This window comes from Camelina sativa, chromosome 15, assembly GCF_030686135.1.
Source record: "Camelina sativa cultivar CO46 ecotype springtype chromosome 15, ASM3068613v1".
NCBI classification, from domain to species: domain Eukaryota; kingdom Viridiplantae; phylum Streptophyta; class Magnoliopsida; order Brassicales; family Brassicaceae; genus Camelina; species Camelina sativa.
In genome coordinates this window covers 5,478,426-5,497,550 of record NC_141894.1, presented here as the reverse complement: position 1 = coordinate 5,497,550, position 19,125 = coordinate 5,478,426, and the positions used below count along the sequence as shown (strand labels likewise).

General features: G+C 37.2%; 2 protein-coding genes across 2 annotated transcripts; one reads left to right on the top strand and one right to left on the bottom strand.

Annotated features, from left to right (window-relative positions):
• Positions 1-12,321: 12,321 nt before the first annotated feature.
• LOC109129067 (uncharacterized) lies at positions 12,322-14,762 on the bottom strand. The gene has a single exon (XM_019236651.2). It carries the CDS (start codon positions 14,446-14,448, stop codon positions 12,652-12,654), a length of 1,797 nt encoding a protein of 598 aa, XP_019092196.2. The 5' UTR covers positions 14,449-14,762; the 3' UTR covers positions 12,322-12,651.
• On the top strand, positions 14,754-15,240 carry LOC104745518 (small polypeptide DEVIL 10; the record flags this gene model as incomplete). Its single annotated transcript, XM_019236670.2, has 1 exon — positions 14,754-15,240. A coding segment is annotated over one exon (240 nt), but the record flags the coding sequence as incomplete, so codon positions are not given.
• Positions 15,241-19,125: the final 3,885 nt, after the last annotated feature.

Sequence of the window (19,125 nt, the reverse complement as noted above, 5' to 3'; positions counted from 1 at the left end):
GCCTACTCAATTAATGAAAGAAAATATATGGTTTTAAAACGTGTATTAAGATTTATAAAATTACATAAAGGCATAATCATTATTATGTATTTAAACTATTTCATTTTTCATCCAAGATATGGTTTTTATTATGATATTTTATTATTATTATAAAATTGTGTGTGTTTGTTCACTTTAAAGGATGAAAAACAAATTAAATAAATTGTAGGAAAATTGTTTAAAGTAGATCTATCAAATATTATTTATTTATTAGTAAATGTGTAACATCCGCAAACCAAAAATTGGTTTTTGGGGATGGGTGTCGATCGACACCAAGGGGGTGTCGGTCGACACCACTTATTTTTCGGTTCGATCAGAATGAGTTTTTAATCGATTTGGTTCGGTTTGGTTTAAGGAAACCATTGAACCGGGTCTTAAAAGGAAGGAAACGACCTAGGTCGTGTTCCAGAGGTTGTGGTCGCCGTTTTTGTTTGAAAAAGAGGAAAAAGAGAGAAAACAAGTGTTCTTGAGATTGTGAGTGAGATTGGGAGATTTCTTGGCTGTTCTTGAGAGATTGGAGGCTGGGAAGGTGCTAGAAGCTTGCTAGGAGTGAGGGATTCGTCCTTATTGGTCAGAAACTTCCTGCAAAGAGGTGAGTGCATGACCATGGCTTATCTAAGCTAAGATCTCTAGATTCTATGTGATTTGGTGCTTATGTGGTTGTTTCTTTGAGTTCTCTATGATATTTCGTTGCTGTCTGGGCTGGGTTTGGCTTCTGGGAGTGCAAGGAGCGGATTGGAGAAGTTTGGAGGCGAGATTCGAAGTTTCTGATCGAGGGAAATCGCTGCTCGGCATCGGTGTCGGTCGACACCAGTTGGGTATTGTTTTGTTTTCTACTTGATAGCCTCTGTTCTTGGAAGATCAGTGGTTAAGGTGTTTGAGTTGTTGGTTGTGGACGGGGACGTGGTTGTGGTCATTTTCGGGCGGGTCCCGAGGCCAGCGAGTGTGTGGTCCAGAGTTCCACGAGGAGGTACGTCAGAGGGTCGCAAGCGTATCAGGAGGGACCAGAGGGGGTTAGCCGGTGAGCGTGCCGGGGGTGCTGGGAACCCAGGTGTGGGGTTGCAGTAGGTGGAGCCCAGGGTCGAGATGATCGCTTGGCGGATCTGTTGGCGTGCTGTTGGAGCGGCTACCGAGAGGGGTACCAGTGTAGGCTCCAGTTGTGCTGCATATGGTGGGGTGCAGTCGAGGGCTGCGGATGTTGAGGACTTTCCACCTTATGTTAAGAGGATGGAGCGGTTGTAGATGACTGGTATGAGATTATTCTCAAGAGGTATCGGGCCTAGAGAGGCGGATAGGTGGACATATGCAGTTGGAGCATATATTTTTTCTGCTTGGTGGTTAATCCAGTTGGATATTATAAGTTGAGTGGACAGGTGTAACATTGCAATGTTATACTCGGACCACAGGAGGTAGTTGTGTCGGGAGATGTTTATAGTCGTTAAAGATTGTTGCTCCTGAGGGGATGGTGATTCCCCTGAATACCGATAGCTCGAGGGCTGAGGGCTCCAAGAGTGGCAGAGGGGATGTTGTTCTCCTGAGGGGATGAGTAGTTTCTCTGATACCGAGATCTTGAGGATTGTGGTCCAAGAGTGAGACGGTATAACTCGAAGACGCTGGTCTGAGAGTGAGATTGGTATGACTCGAAGGTTGCGACCTAAGAGTGGAAGAGGTGGGAGCAAGCAATGTATAGAACGTGAGTATAAACACAACGACGGAATGTAGACCTCGAGAGTGATGGTGGTTTAATCTTGGATTTTAGGATTATGTTGGCCGATGGGCCAGGGTTTTATGAACCAGAGCGGTTATGAATGTGTGGCTGTTGTGCCAGGATTGTGAGGCCGGTGGTGCCGGAGTCCCGGGAAGGGGAGTTACAGCAGGTTTGAGCTGGGAAAGGCATGTTTGCCAGATACATAAGTTCACGAGAAGCCTTCATGGCAGGATAAACTAATCGTTACGACGATGTTGGATGAAGTTCATTGGAGATGGACAGGGTTGCTAGATTCAAGGTTTTGGTAAGCTTGTTGGAGGGAATAAGTCAAGTGGTTTGAGTTAGCGGCCTGTAAAGCATTTGAAGCGGTGAATCAGAATATGCGAACGTATGGTACTTGTTTGTTTTATTACGTTCGTATTGATGATTTGCTGTGAAGAATTGCCAAGCGGAAAGCTATCTTTGGAATAAGCTAACTTGTGGAAGTTTCCCTAACTGGCAAGTTACTAGAGGTTCTTGGAGGAACAAGAGGGTTGATATTCAGGTGGGGGCGAGTTGATGTCGGCATACTTGAGTGTTGGTTTAGTTGAGCTGAAGAAGTAACGAGAGGATTTATGGAGCAAGAGATTCATACGTTCTAGTGTATCACAGTGGAGAGCGCCGGAGTCGTTTGTGAAGAAGAAGGATGGGAGTTTCAGGTTGTGTATCGATTATCGGGGTTTGAACCGGGTCACTGTGAAGAACAAGTATCCTCTTCCTAGGATCGGGTTATCATCAGATACCGATAGATGAGGCAGATGTGAGGAAGACTGCTTTCAGTTCTAGGTATGGGCACTATGAGTTTGTGGTGATGCCCTTCGGATTGACTAACGCACTAGCAGCGTTTATGAGATTGATGAACAGTGTGTTTCAGGAGTTTCTGGATGTATCTGTCATCATTTTCATCGACGATATCCTGGTCTATTCTAAGAGTCCTGAGGAGCATGCAGTGCATTTGAGGGCAGTTATGGAGAAGCTGCGGGAGCAGAAGTTGTTTGCCAAGTTGAGCAAGTGTAGTTTTTGGCAGCGTGAGATGGGCTTTCTGGGTCACATTGTTTCTGCAGAGGGGGTTTCTGTAGATCCAGAGAAGATTCAGGCTATCAGAGATTGGCTTAGACCGCAGAATGCCACAGAGATCAGGAGTTTCCTTGGATTGGCAGGGTACTACAGGAGATTTGTGCAGGGGTTTGCAAGCAGAGCACGTCCCATGACTAAGTTGACAGGGAAGGATGTTCCTTTTGTCTGGTCAGAAGAGTGTGAGGAAGGCTTTGCAAGCCTGAAGGAGATGTTGACTACTGCGCCAGTGTTGGCTTTGCCTGAGCAGGGAGAACCCTATGTGGTTTATACAGATGCATCTAGAGTTGGGTTGGGTTGTGTTCTGATGCAGCATGGGAAGGTGATTGCTTATGCTTCGCGGCAGTTGCGGGTGCATGAAGGCAACTATCCTACTCATGATTTGGAGATGGGTGCTGTAGTTTTTGCCCTGAAGATTTGGAGATCTTATCTTTATGGTGCAAAGGTACAGGTGTTTACAGATCATAAGAGCCTGAAGTATATATTCACTCAGCCTGAGCTGAATTTGAGGCAGAGGCGGTGGATGGAGCTTGTGGCAGATTATGATTTGGAGATAGCCTATCATCCTGGTAAGGCTAACACGGTTGCAGATGCTCTGAGTCGGAAGAGGGTAGCTTCGGCTCAGGAGCAGGAGATGGAGTCTCTTGTAGGGGAGATCAGTGCTTTGAGCTTATGTGCTGTTTCACAGGAACCGTTGGGTTTAGAAGCAGTAGATAGAGCAGATATTCTGAGTAGAGTGCGGTTGGCTCAGGAGAAGGATTTGGGGCTGGTGAATGCCTCTAAGGATGTGGATTCAGAGTATCAGGTCTCAGATAATGGTACCATCTTGGTGCACGGTCGTGTGTGTGTGCCCAAGGATGAGGAGTTGAGACAGGAGATTCTGAGAGAGGCTCATGCGAGCAAGTTATCCATTCATTCAGGAGCGACCAAGATGTACCGTGACCTCAAGAGGTACTATCATTGGGTCGGGATGAAGAAGGATGTGGCTAGTTGGGTTTCGAGGTGTGATGTGTGTCAGCTAGTGAAGGCTGAGCATCAGGTTCCTGGCGGGTTACTGAAGAGTTTACCCATTCCTGAGTGGAAGTGGGATATGATCACTATGGATTTTGTGGTAGGATTGCCAGTGTCACGGACCTTTGATGCTATTTGGGTCATTGTGGACCGGTTGACTAAGTCAGCACATTTTCTGGCCATTAAGAAGACTGATGGAGCAGCGGTCTTGGCTAAGAAGTATGTGAGGGAGATAGTCAGGTTGCATGGGGTGCCAGCGAGCATTGTGTCTGATAGGGATTCTAAGTTCACTTCAGTGTTCTGGAAGGCATTTCAGGCAGAGATGGGCACTAAGGTGCATATAAGTACAGCTTATCATCCCCAGACTGATGGACAGTCAGAGAGGACGATCCAGACGCTGGAGGATTTGCTGAGGATGTGTGTGTTGGATTGGGGTGGCCATTGGGCAGATCACCTGAACCTGGTAGAGTTTGCTTACAACAACAGCTATCAGGCGAGTATTAAGATGGCTCCTTATGAGGCTTTGTATGGGAGGCCATGTCGTACACCATTATGCTGGACTCATGTGGGGGAGAGGAGCATGTTTGGTGCTAGTTTTGTTCAGGAGACCTCTAAGAAGATTCGGGTTCTCAAGCTGAACATGAAGGAGGCTCAGGATAGACAGAGGAGTTATGCAGATAGGAGGAGGAGAGATCTTGAGTTTCAGGTAGGAGACAGAGTGTACCTCAAGATGGCCATGTTGCGGGGTCCGAACAGGTCATTGTCAGAGACTAAGTTGAGTCCGAGGTATATGGGTCCATTCAGAGTGATTGAGCGGGTTGGACCAGTGGCATATAGATTGGAGTTACCTGAGGTGATGCGTGCATTCCATAAGGTTTTCCATGTGTCTATGTTGCGGAAGTGTCTCCGTGAGGGAGAGGAGGTGTTGGTTAAGATTCCTGAGGAGGGATGGTTGGTTGTGCGGCTCAGTAACAAGATGAGGTGGTGTTGGGGTACAAAGTTTCCGTGAGGCGGGGTTGTGAAGGAAAGTTTCCTGAAAGAGAAGTTTCCAAAAATGGAAAGTGCTAAATATGGAAAGTTTTATGGGAGTTAGAATTTGTCCATTTTAGCGGTGGAGAGCCTTAAAGGGGGCTTGTGTGTGGCCTTAGTGGCAGACTTTCGAGTCAGTGTGCCGTGTGCGGCGGTCTTTTTAGACAATGTGTGGTCTTTGTGACGGGCTTTTTAGCCAGAGCGTCTTTGTGACGGTCCTCTTTAGGACATTTGTGTGGCCTTAGTGGCGGTCCTTTTTAGGATATTTGTTTGGCCTTTGTGGCGGGCTGTTTAGCCAGAGTGTCTTTGTGACGGTCCTTCGGGACAGATGGCCTTTGTGGCGGGCTGTTTAGCCAGAGTGTCTTTGTGACGGTCCTTCGGGACAGATGGTCTTTGTGACGGTCCTTCGGGACAGATGGCCTTTGTGGCGGGCTGTTTAGCCAGAGTGCCTTGGTGGCGGTCCGCTTTAGGACATTTGTTTGGCCTTGGTGGCGGTCCTCTTTAGGACATTTGTTTGGCCTTGGTGGCGGTCCTCTTTAGGACATTTTGTTTGGCCTTTGTGGCGGCCCTTGTGGCGTGTATATGATCCTTGTGTAGTCATGAGGTATTCCAGTGAGGGAATATGTGGTTGGTAGGACATTGAGATGTTTTTACGCGAGCCACGGGAGGGAAACCTGGATAGGGATAGGACTCAGACGTGTTCAGAATCGTTTGCTCGCGACTCTTGGGGGACTTAGGTTCTCCTAGTACTGCCATATTCAGAGACTTTGTGGCTCGGGAGTATGGTTGGTATATCGACTTCGGATGACGATCCGGGGGCGCGCTGTAGGGTGGCAACCCGAGAGACGAGTTGGACTTTTCCTTATATATTATGGCATGCGGGCTTCGGCCTGATGAGGAGCCAACATTTGGCATGCAGACTTAGGTCTGATGAGGAGCCAATAAAAACTCAAGGTTTAGGCCTATGAGTAAAGGAAAGTCCAAAAAGTCAAGAGCAAATGACGCCTGGAGCGTGAGTCTATCGCCTAGAGGTGACCTTCTGTAGATCGGTCGGAGGAGTGTAGGCCGTGGAGACGGTTGCACGGGAGTCCTTGACTGATGGTTGTTCGAGATTCGAGGACGAATCTAGATTGGTGGGGGGGGGAATTGTAACATCCGCAAACCAAAAATTGGTTTTTGGGGATGGGTGTCGATCGACACCAAGGGGGTGTCGGTCGACACCACTTATTTTTCGGTTCGATCAGAATGAGTTTTTAATCGATTTGGTTCGGTTTGGTTTAAGGAAACCATTGAACCGGGTCTTAAAAGGAAGGAAACGACCTAGGTCGTGTTCCAGAGGTTGTGGTCGCCGTTTTTGTTTGAAGAAGAGGAAAAAGAGAGAAAACAAGTGTTCTTGAGATTGTGAGTGAGATTGGGAGATTTCTTGGCTGTTCTTGAGAGATAGGAGGCTGGGAAGGTGCTAGAAGCTTGCTAGGAGTGAGGGATTCGTCCTTATTGGTTAGAAACTTCCTGCAAAGAGGTGAGTGCATGACCATGGCTTATCTAAGCTAAGATCTCTAGATTCTATGTGATTTGGTGCTTATGTGGTTGTTTCTTTGAGTTCTCTATGATATTTCGTTGCTGTCTGGGCTGGGTTTGGCTTCTGGGAGTGCAAGGAGCGGATTGGAGAAGCTTGGAGGCGAGATTCGGAGTTTCTGATCGAGGGAAATCGCTGCTCGGCATCGGTGTCGGTCGACACCAACGCGAGGACGGCTCGGGACTTTGGCGAGTGTCGAACGATGCCATGTGGAGGTGCCGGTCGACGCAAACTAGGGTTTTCGGGAGTGTCGGGCAGGGTGTCGGTCGATACCATTATGGTGTCGGTCGACACCATCTGGTGTCGGTCGACACCACCTGGTGTCGGTCGACACCCCTTGTTCAGTTACGATGGATGTTGCATGCTATGTATATTGCCTGGTTTGTTTTATTGATTGTTGTTTGTGGCATGTAGAGATCTTATTGCTTGTGTGTATAGCCCAGTAGATGGGAGGATTGCCTCACTGAGTGTTTATCAAATACTCATGCATCTCAATTTGTGTTTGTGGTGCAGGTAAAGGCAAAGTGTGATCGTGGAATCAAAGGCAATGAAGAGGAGGATGTTCTAGGGACTTGATTGTATGGTTACCTGGCATTGTTAGGTTGCTAGAATTGAGTCTTAGAGCATTGTTAGGATTGCTGGTTGTTTGATTTATGCTGTTTGGGATTAATGCTGGATATTACTTATTTGGTTATTGGTTATTGTTTTATTGGATATTTATTGGTATGTTGTTCCGCTGTTGGATTGTGAATGTGGTTAGGTGGCTAGTGGGTATGGGACCACTAGTTGTAGTTAACTATTATATTATTATTTATTATTTATTTATTAAAAAAAAAGAAGGTCGGTCGTTTCAAAATGTTATAGAATATTAGATTTTGTATCATATATATAATATGAAATTTTATTATAAAATAATCTGATTTTGTTTGACAAAAGAACTTAAGATATAAAAGTGGATTTAAAAATATATGTCAATTGTACCAACATTGATAAAAAAAATATAATTATTTGGAATTGAAAATGATATAAATTTGTTTTTAAAAAATAAAATAAAAATAAAGAATGACAGGTGTCACTAAAAGAGAATGTCAAATGTCTCAGTGAGAGCAACGAAAACCAGACTTACCTCCTGTGCAGTTATGTCTTCAAGGTCACTGGCTGCAACCCACTCTATGACAAGCTTTTTGTGACATGGAACAGAAGCCTGCAAAAGGGTCTGCAGTGAAAAAGAAGCGAGAGACAGAAGCCATTTTATCAAATATTAGACACGGTTTGTAACGAAAATATATATATACATTTTTTTGAGACATTTATGAAATGAATCCTGAAGTTCATACTTATTTACAAGCATACCATTAATATTAATTATTAATTTGTTTTTATTTAATTAATTAATATTAAGTTTCCATTTTTGAAAAAAAGATTTTTATCCTAAATAAATTTCCAAAACAATCAGAACTACTCCCTTTAACATTAATTATTAAGTTTATAATTAATTTAATTAATATCAAGTTTCCAATTTTACAAAACAATATTTTCTCCATACACAATTCAGATTGTTTGTAGAAACTAATTGTTTTACCTAAATTAAATTCGGTTAACTGTTATAAGAGCAAATGCCATTAATTTTACATAAATTTGGTTAACTGTTATAGGAGCAAATGCCATTAATTTTACATAAATCCGGTTATTTGTTATAGGAGAAAATGCCATTAATTTTGGTGTAATTGTTCTACATAAATTCTGAATTTAAACAATCATTCAAAAAAACTAACTGTATGATTTTAAAAGTTAACAAACATATTTACCATTCAATTTGATATCTTATTCAAGGAATAATAATAAAATATAAAAAATATTGCTTGCTCACATATTTATTTTTATTACGTATTTAAAACTAATTTTTACTTTCACGGATTTCGTATGATGAATTTTTGCGGATTAAAAGCCTTTGAACATGTTGCCTCACCCGCCTAGCATGACAGGTTTGGACTATAGAACCAACACTAAAACTATTAGTTTATCACATCTATACTATATATAGATTTGTAATCATAGTTTTCAAAATTAACTTATAAATTATTTAGTATATGAACTACAAAATATTACACATACTATAACACATTCTTAATATTTAAAACACATAAAAATATACACTAACATACCATATATGCATATACCTCTGTTTGATTCTATAGAACAAAACAAATCTAGAATTTTATATTCTATCTAATAACAAATTTAATGTAATTAGGTTATAAACTTTATAAAACGTAAGAAGAAGAAGGAAAATAAAATTCTAAACAAAATTCTAAATTAATTAGACAAAAGTTAATTAATTGAGAATTAGAAAACTAAATAAATTAAAATTTATTATTTAAAATACAATAATTTATAATTTAGTTCCGCGGTGTACCGCGGGTGAAATCCTAATATATATATATATATATATATATATATTTGAAATGAATGTAACAAAGCAAAAAGACTGTTTTTACAATGGATGTGTACTGGTTTTTAAAGTGATTTTGAAATATATTTATATATTTAACTTTAAGGGCTCAAATGGTTAGAGAGATTAGTCATTAGTCAAAACCGAGATTCATATGTCTTCTCTAATTTGCCTTCATCATTAGTTTAAACCGAGATCATATCTTCTTTCATTTTTCGTTCTAATTAGAGGTTTTTGGTTTTCCAAGTCCCAATTGATTCTAGATTTCGGTAGTTTAAACAAATAAATTGATTTGGATTAGTTCGAACTAATCTGCTCCGACCTCGCTACACCAAAACTAATCTGTTCATCATGGATGGTTCCTTTCAATTGTATTAAGTTTCAAATCTCGCTCTCGCTACACTAAAACTAATACATAGTTTCTTGTTTGTGTTCAGGCGCTACAAGGAGAGGAGGCTCGTGGTCTAGAGCGATCGACATTTGCATTGTTCATGCAACCTGACTGGTATTATTCTGAACTTAAGATAATTTTAATTGGTTTAACACTGGAAAATCTTATTGTTGTACAAATATCAATAACAAAAAAAACTGTGAATGTGGTGTTTGTAGGGATCAGAAGCTAACATTCCCAAAGGAAGTTACAATCGATGAAAGAGTTATCTCTCTCTGATAGCGTCCTGACGTTTGGAGAATATACAGAGAAACTGCTTAACAAATACTACGATACAAAACCATAAGACCCTCCCCTTTTAATTCACTCTGTAAATGACGATTCCATTGGTGTAAGATATAAGATACAATCTCACCAACTTAGTACGTTATTTGATTTTTAATATATGGTTTTAGTTTGAAGTTTGAACCATATAGAACTTTACAGAAAGTACAAATAACTGGTAAATGGATTCTGTACCATGAACGCATTTGGTTCAATGTTTATTGAAGAGCGTACAAAATACTACAATACTACAATGAACATCAAATGGAGACATCGCTTTTTAGTCCTCATGGGACGAATGGATAAGGTAAGAAAAAGAAACGAGTACTACATTCAGACAAAAGTTAGGAGACGTGGCTGTATGTTGTTTATAGAGGGTCACTCTTACTAGTACAATAAGAATTTTGCTAGTGGTTAATAATATCTCTAATCTCTTTAATTACACGGCTACACGCTTTTAACTCTCTCTAGTGGCCTTTCGGAGTTCCTAGTAGTTTGCTCTTTTCTTATTAGATTCTATCACTTCGCCGATAAGGAAACCATACCTCTAAGTTATAAAGAAACATATACTGAATATGTCTCTGCTTGTGATATCCAAAAGTTATGGGAAGATTCTAATGCATGCACTAAGGGAGGAAAAAAAAAGTAGAGAATGATATCGATAACGCAAAATTAGACAAATTGCTATACGTATATTATATGGTCCAAAGTCTGCGCTTCATAAGGTAGAAGAGTCAGATAAAAGTAAGTATGTCATGGCTTGATTCTAAAACATTTTGAATAATACATGGAGAGTAGTATAATAAGATTGGATCCACTCGATTCGAATCAAGTAGTCCTCATCTTCTCTTTACTTATTATATAAAATGATTCATTCGATTCGTGGAGATAAGATATTGTTCATAATTGTTACTTTGAAAATATTGATGGTTTCCAGTTATATGTAACATTTGACATGGTCAATCAAATTTTAAACAATTTATTCGTGTCCACCTCTAATAGTAATAACAGAATTATATGAATCCAAGATCAAAACTCACAAGAATACGAAAGTGTTATAATTAGAAACTAGATAATAATCCGTGCTGGTAGCGTGGATAATTTTTTTTTATTTTGTGATTTGTTAATATTATGTTTATATTGTATCATTCGTTTACATGTTATATAATATAGTACTATATGGTGAATTTTGATTCATATTAAACTACTAATAGGTAAGCATGGAAACTACTACGTATTGGACCCGTTTTTCGATTTATAAAACAATAAATAGAGTTTTATTATTTTATAAACAAATCTAAACTTTTCTTTTGTTAGTTATTAGAATAATTAAAATATAATAGCATTTTCGTAATATGTCACATCAGAACTGATTAAATTTTTAACAACATAGCTTAAATAAGTATATAGATATATTTTAAAAATATAAACAATGTTGTATCCTAATTTTAATATATATTTCTTATTATTAAATGATTTAGATATGTAAATATTTAATCTTAGTTTTATAAATAAATTTAAATTTTATAATTTTCTAAATAGTTTTTTATTGTTTCCTAAGATTTCTGAAACAATAAATAGAATCTGTTTAATTATTTTATTACATAATTTCGAAATAATTTTATTATTATTTTATTAAATAATTTCGAAATTATTTTATTAATGATTTCTTGTAATCTAATAAATTAATAATTATTATTTTTTTGGATAATCAAATTTTCAGGTTACAACAAATTAATATTAAAATTATATTATTATATTTTGTATTAAAATACAGTGGTATTTTGTATAATATTTTACACGGAATAGGGTTATTTGTTTAAAGGTGGCTTAAATAAGTATATAGATGCAATAGAATGATTAAGAATTGGATATTTTGTATAAACATTAGAAGGGCAATAACGTCATAAGCAACGAATCTATACTAATAAAAAAACGTGTTGGGTAAGGAAGAAAAAAGATGAGATTCGCAGAAACAACAAAAGCCGTAGGACCACGTACGTAGCAGCCGCGTCCGACTTCATCATCACACACACACGCTCTTTTCCTATAAATACTTTTCACGTCACTCAGACACTCACTCATCATCAATTCTCCCATTCCTTCTCTTTTCACAATTCACATCCTCCAGAAAAAAAGAATCGATCTTACTCTCTCTCTCTCTCTCTCTCACGTATATGCCCAATCCTTTGATACGATTCTTCATAAGGAAGTAAGTGAAAAAGAGGATGACGTGGACAGAGATAAAGAAGAGAGCAAATACTTGGAACGAGAAAGAGGCTTAGCGGTTAAGGAATCAACTTAAAAGAGTCGTGAAGCTCTTCTTCTGGATTATGCTTATTGTTGTTGAATGTTAGCGATGTGCTAAGTGAGAGAGTGATGTGCTCTCTGATGGTTAGAGCGAGAGTGATGTGCTCACGTTTCTGATCTTGTTACAGAGGTGAAGAGCTTGTGATGTGCTTGCCTTCATCTATGGTGTGTAGTCGTTTGGTTTATCAATAAAGGAGATAGAGGTTTGTTATCATTACGGAGTTAGCGATATCGTAAATCTATCATCGGTATTCTACGAACATAAGACAGAAAAGGAGTTAGAGGTTTGTTATCTTAATCTGAAGGTCGCGTGTTCGATCCACGCTCACCGCACCAATGATAGATTTACGATATCGCTAACTCCGTAATGATAACAAACCTCTATCTCCTTTATTGATAAACCAAACGACTACACACCATAGATGAAGGCAAGCACATCACAAGCTCTTCACCTCTGTAACAAGATCAGAAACGTGAGCACATCACTCTCGCTCTAACCATCAGAGAGCACATCACTCTCTCACTTAGCACATCGCTAACATTCAACAACATAAGCATAATCAAGAAGAAGAGCTTCACGACTCTTTTAAGTTGATTCCTTAACAGCCAAGCCTCTTTCTCGTTCCAAGTATTTGCTCTCTTCTTTATCTCTGTCCACGTCATCCTCTTCTTCACTTACTTTCTTATGAAGAATCGTATCAATACTTCCCCCTTTCGGAGAAGCTTGTCCTCAAGCTTCTAAAAGAAAAGAAACTACCAGCGTTTGAATCATGTGTGTCCTCTCCTTTTGTTGTGTTGCTGGTTTGTACTGAGCTAAATGCATTGGGAATGCTGCAAGAAAAATCAAATGCACTGTACTCCTCGGCATCTCTACATTGCAAAGTTTGTTGTGTCGCAGCTGCCCAGTCATATGTCTTAGAAAGCTTTCTCTTTTTCTGTTGTTGATGCAGTAAAACGTGTAACAAGATTTCTTGGAGATGAATCAATAAACGGGTCTGGCTTTCTAGCCATAGATGAGCCCATACTTGAACTTTCTGTCTCGTATCCATCCCAAGAACAACCGTGTACCCAATTCCCAGCTTGTGGTGAATCTGAAACAATAGTATCAGTAGCTGCAGTTCCTTATGTCTCCATCTATGCTTTACTTGGAAGTTAGACACCATAGCCTCTATTGCTTGTCCTGCCCCATAGTCCACTCCAATATGAAAAACCACACTGTCTTTATGAATTCTGGAAATTGGAGAAGTTGCAGGCTTTGTCTTATGAACAAACTGAATGCAGATCAAGCTCCCAACTATAAGTGGTTTACTTCTCCACTTGTGATACACTTGAAACTGTGCATCGCCATGGATAAACCATGTCATGAGTGTTGCATCTCGGTCTTGAAAAGTTGTGTTGACTGTAGGAACCCTTGTTAGGCTAACTGCATACTCTGGAATATCCATTGCTAGTCTATTTTGTAACTGAAGCTTCCCATACTCCTTTGGATACGCTGTTAAGACCTTGAATCCTTGAAAAATCAACTCAGACACAGCTTGCATCCCAGGGCCTGCATCCGTTTTTGCTTCCTTGAGCGTGAGTGTTGTCGCTTCCCCTGTCTCCACTTGACACAAGAACATGAGCTTCTTATCCCCATGCAGAAGCTGCTTCATGCCTCTTGGATCATGCAACATCCTCAGCTTACACATAACCCGTGACATGTGAGCTTGTTTATGTAGTCTCGGGTGTTGAGTTCTACTCTTCCTCACCAATCCAATGTTAGCACTAGAACAATGATATCGAGACTTGATAGTACTTGATTCAATGACTTGAAGTAGATCCATTTGTGTCCTCTTTCTCAGCATAGTCTTGTTTTTGAACTTAAATTTCCATGACTTAGGAGATAAACCCAGTTTCTTCTTTTGCTGAAGTTTGTGGCTTCTAAGGAACAATCCATCAAACACCTTGTGTGCACTGTTCTTGTTCTTTAAACATTCAAAACCAGATTGTGGATGTTCCCAATTTCTCCACACAATTTCAGATTCTCCCAAAACAGTCAATGGTTCATTGCAGAATTTAAGGCTAGGTTCCAATTCTGAATTCGATACCTTAGGTTGTGCAACACCATCAGTCTCCATGTTTGTTTCATTTGTCTCCGCTTCAAGCTCTGAAATCGATTCTGCTGCTTCTTGAACGGATGATTCTTTTGGAACCAGTTCATGAACACAAAACAATTCGACCTTGGATGGAGAACAATGATTTACCGGAGCAAATCGAGCCAACAATCTCTGCTTAAAGACACTCCAATCCATGATTTTCTCTTTATTCATCTCTCGCATAAACCATGTCAATGCAACTCCGTCTAAATACAAGAAGACAAGATCAAGCTTCGCATCATCTGCGTAACGGCCACGATTGAAAAGCCTCTCCACTTTTGGAATCCACAGCGACGGAGCTGTTCCGGTGAACATAGGTACATCCTTACAACCATCATCTTCAGAGATCACAGAGTCCATTATCGCGTTGAAGCTCCGATCTCAGTTTCACCGCACCAATGATAGATTTACGATATCGCTAACTCCGTAATGATAACAAACCTCTATCTCCTTTATTGATAAACCAAACGACTACACACCATAGATGAAGGCAAGCACATCACAAGCTCTTCACCTCTGTAACAAGATCAGAAACGTGAGCACATCACTCTCGCTCTAACCATCAGAGAGCACATCACTCTCTCACTTAGCACATCGCTAACATTCAACAACATAAGCATAATCAAGAAGAAGAGCTTCACGACTCTTTTAAGTTGATTCCTTAACAGCCAAGCCTCTTTCTCGTTCCAAGTATTTGCTCTCTTCTTTATCTCTGTCCACGTCATCCTCTTCTTCACTTACTTCCTTATGAAGAATCGTATCATCCTTGTGCTCAGACTAAACCGAACCGGAAAACCAGCTTCGGAGATCGGTGTTTATTGATGGCTAAGCAGCAACGAACTCGGCTTTACATCCTTCGACGATGTGTCTCTATGCTGCTTTGTTGGCACGACCACTCTGATTAGGACGAAAATCTCTGTCGGAATCACGAAACCGGAACTGACCAAAGAAGTAGAAATCAGAAGAATGCGTTTTTTGATCTAGAGTTTTCTTTTAGTTTTATGGTTTTTTTGCTTTTTAGAATCCTTTTTTTTGCCCAAAAAAAAGAATCCTTGGAGAATCTTTTTGTAATTTGACAAAGATTCTAATGATTAGGCCTTTTGGGTCTTTGAACATACTTTGAATACCATATGAGCCTTTTTTTCTACTCAATGCCTAATTTTCTATGTCATTAATCATCATACTAGTAAGTTTTTTTTATATCAATTTATCATCATAAGAAAGATAAAGAAGTATTAGGATCATTGGAGCCAAAAAAAAGGGAAGAGTCCAAACACTTATAGATTGATATGTGATATTGTCTATTGGGTTTAAGTTCTTTCAGTGTTCTATATTGTATTTGTTAGGATAAAAAAAAACAAAAAATGTAATATTCGGGAGGGTATTAGATGGTTTGTAATCTGTAAAAGTTAATGAAATCGAGTTTTAGGACGAGAAAATAGTTTTTTTTTTAATTAGTATTTTGTAAAATTATATTAATGGAATGCATTTAAATGATAAAGCTTATACTAAAAATTGAAAATTAAACCAAACTATTACTTTTTTCCATTATATTATATCAAGGTAAAGAAAATAACAAAGCATCATCAAATAAATATAATCCATTATTCATGCCATGTTTCTTTACTATATTTCATTACGAAATAGAACATGCACTAGGATTTTCATCACTAAACATCATATATTTGGTCATCTCTTTTTAAGCTACTTGGATGGATATAAATACCTCCATCCATTTCAATTTCTTCATTTAAAAAAAAAAAGATTTTTGTTCTTTTTTTTCTTCTCCATTTTGTTTATCCTTTTACGCATTTTTTCTTAAGTTTTTTCAATAATTTCACCTTATCAAAATCGCATGTGATTACAACTTTTTGATTTCTCTATCGACCACACATGTCTTGACTCCTGTCCATACACCATTTGAAAGAAATGAATACAAGACACATTTTGCTGTATTTCTTATTTCATTAATATAAATAGAAGTGCTGAAAAATATATATATAGATAGATATATCTAAGTATTTATTATTTACCTTTGAATTTAGAAATAATTTTTCTGAAGTCTACCTCGAATTTTTCACATAGAAGTGCCATATGAATTTCGACTTCTGTTGTACTACAAAAAAAGGTATGAAGAGTTAGAACATGTAATATCCTAAGAAAGTAGTTTTTGTGGAACTTTCGTAATTAATCAAAACTATTAACTAGTAAGAAGTGATACACCTTGTTTGAGCCCTGTTTAAAAAATCCCCGCCTAGCACCAATTACAACACACAAAATCTCTAAGTCCATCCTCGCCCGCCTCGATTAATGACTAATCCCCGCCTAGCATCAATTATTCGATTATGTCTATTTAATTCAACATGTTTAATTCGATTATAACTCACCTAATCCGACTATTCCCAACTTAATTTTGTGAATACCGGTTATTTTTTTGGCCAAATATAAATCAAATATTTTTTTTTTTAGAAATCTAAACTAAGAGTTTGTGATGTTTTATAGTAACTAATGTACAAACTTTTAATGTAAATCAGAAAATTTTATTTGTAAATAACGAATTCAAATGTTTACCGTAATTTTTAAGACAATACTATAGTTTTATAGTTTATTTGATAGATATTTTTTAACATAAATAGAGTTATATATATATTTAATACTATATATTTATATTTTATTATTTATTTAATAAAATAATCCTAAAACTAGTCTCCGATTAATCCTCGTTTAATCTTCGATTTTTTTTGCTAGGCGCTAGGGCCACCCCAACCGCCCGACTAGCGCCTAGCGATTTTTCTTGTTCTTTTTTGTTTTTTTTTGTTTTTCATTATTCTGTATAATTGTCTCATCTTCATCATTTTCTTCCTGAACTACTTCAGGTTCATCATGTTCTTTCTCAACCATATAAGCTTTCTCATTCACCTTCAAGATTTCGGCCTTTTTGCCAGTTTTTTCTTGAGAGTTTTCAATAGCTCCTCCAAATTAAAAAAGCCACTAACCATAACTTTTTGATTAATCATATCTGTTGTACATGCTTCAACTCCACTAATCATATAATTTAAATTTATTATTATAACATTATTAGTATGTTATCCTTAATAATATATTTGACGGTCCAAACATTACAAAATATCCAAAGCTTTGTGACCAAATTTCATCATGATATCTTAACTTTGTTCCTACAATTCCAATAATTCATAATTTTTCTAGAAAAAAGCAAATATATAATATGTAAAACGTAAATAAATAAATAAATAATAATCAGCAAAAACACTTTTTGAGAAAAAATAAAACCAAAAAGATAATTATAAATTAATAATTACACCAAAATATAAAAATATAAAGTATTCAAAAATATATAATTCAATGCAAAAGCGAAATGTATAATTGTATCACAAATACGATCTATATGGTATATTGAGAATATGAACTATAAATCTATAACATATATATAGTTTGCTTGCCTTCAAATTTTTAAATAGCTCTTTTGACTTTTTTTACGCAGTTTTCACAATGCATCCAAATCTTTAACTTGGCTTCAGTTGTATTATTGAACATATTTTCAAAAGAGAAAACAGATAGCATCATAAGAACATATAAAAGACACAACTCTTATTTAATTTACATAGATTGAAGAAATTAAAACTATTATGTCATTCTACTTTTCAGGAATATTCCATCGTGACCGCTTTGAAAAAAAAAACCATGGCTATCTAATTCTATATAAACTATAATAATTGTTTTAGAATTATCTCAGCCTAAGTTTGTAAGAAATTAAACACTTAAGAAATAAGAGAAGAAATTTTTTGCTGATCAATCTTTTTTTGCTAGCAGAAAAATAATAATTTACAAGGGATTTATATAGAAATTATTTTCCTTCAAAGATTTCACAAAAATTTACCTCAATACAGATATAAGAAAAATATATACTTTTCTACATTTTCTTATTTGTTTGTTTCTAACAATTTAATCGTCATTTAGGGAAATAAAATAAATATCTTGCTTTCCTATTAATAAATATTTAATTTTAAATCTAAAATATTCCCATTTTATTTTACCTTTTCTAAAATAACTCATTTTATTTTATTTCTATGGTGTTTTTAAGTAAAAAAGAAATAGTACTTTTATTATCTTTTTATTTACTTTCATATAATTTAAAACATGTCAGATTTGTGGAATATGTAAAAATAAGACTATATATAAGTATTGGAGAAAGTTAAAGAAACAATACATGAGTGATTTATTATGAAAAGGGTCTTTCCACAAAATTACAAATTAATTATCTTTTTTTTTTGTGAAAATCACAATTGTTTGAAAAAAATCGTTGAAACAATTTTTACCTATTAAAAGTCCAAAAAATTGTTATTAACGATTGTATTAGTTGCATTGATTTATTTAATTGGGCCTTGTAATTTGAAACGACCCGACCTTTTTTTTTTATAGAATAATAATTAACTAGTGGTCTAATACCAACTAGCCACCTGACCACAACCAAACCAAACAACGGAAAATAACCAACAGCTAGCATTAAACCAATAACCAATAATTCAACAACAATAATAAACCAACCAACAATATCATAAACATCAACCAGCAACCTAGCGTAATCTAGTGACCTAACTCTAACAACCTAACAGAAGTCAGACCACATCAACGAGCCACTAGAACATCCTCATCTTCATTGTCTTGATTCCACGATCACACTTTGCCTTTACCTACACCACAACACATATGAGATGGGTGAGTATTTTATAAACACTCAGTGAGGCAATCCTCCCATCTACTGGGTTATACACACAAACAATTGAGATATCTCTAACCATCAAACAACAATCAACAAACAAAACAGGAACTGCATCGGCCGACACCAATCATCATAAGAAAGATAAATAAGTATAAGGATCACTGAGCCAAAAAAGGGAAGAGTCCAAACACTTAAAGATTGATATGTGATATCGTCTATTGGGTTCAAGTTCTTTTAGTGTTCTATATTGTATTTATTAGGATGAAAAAAAAAAAACAAAAAAAATGTAATATTCG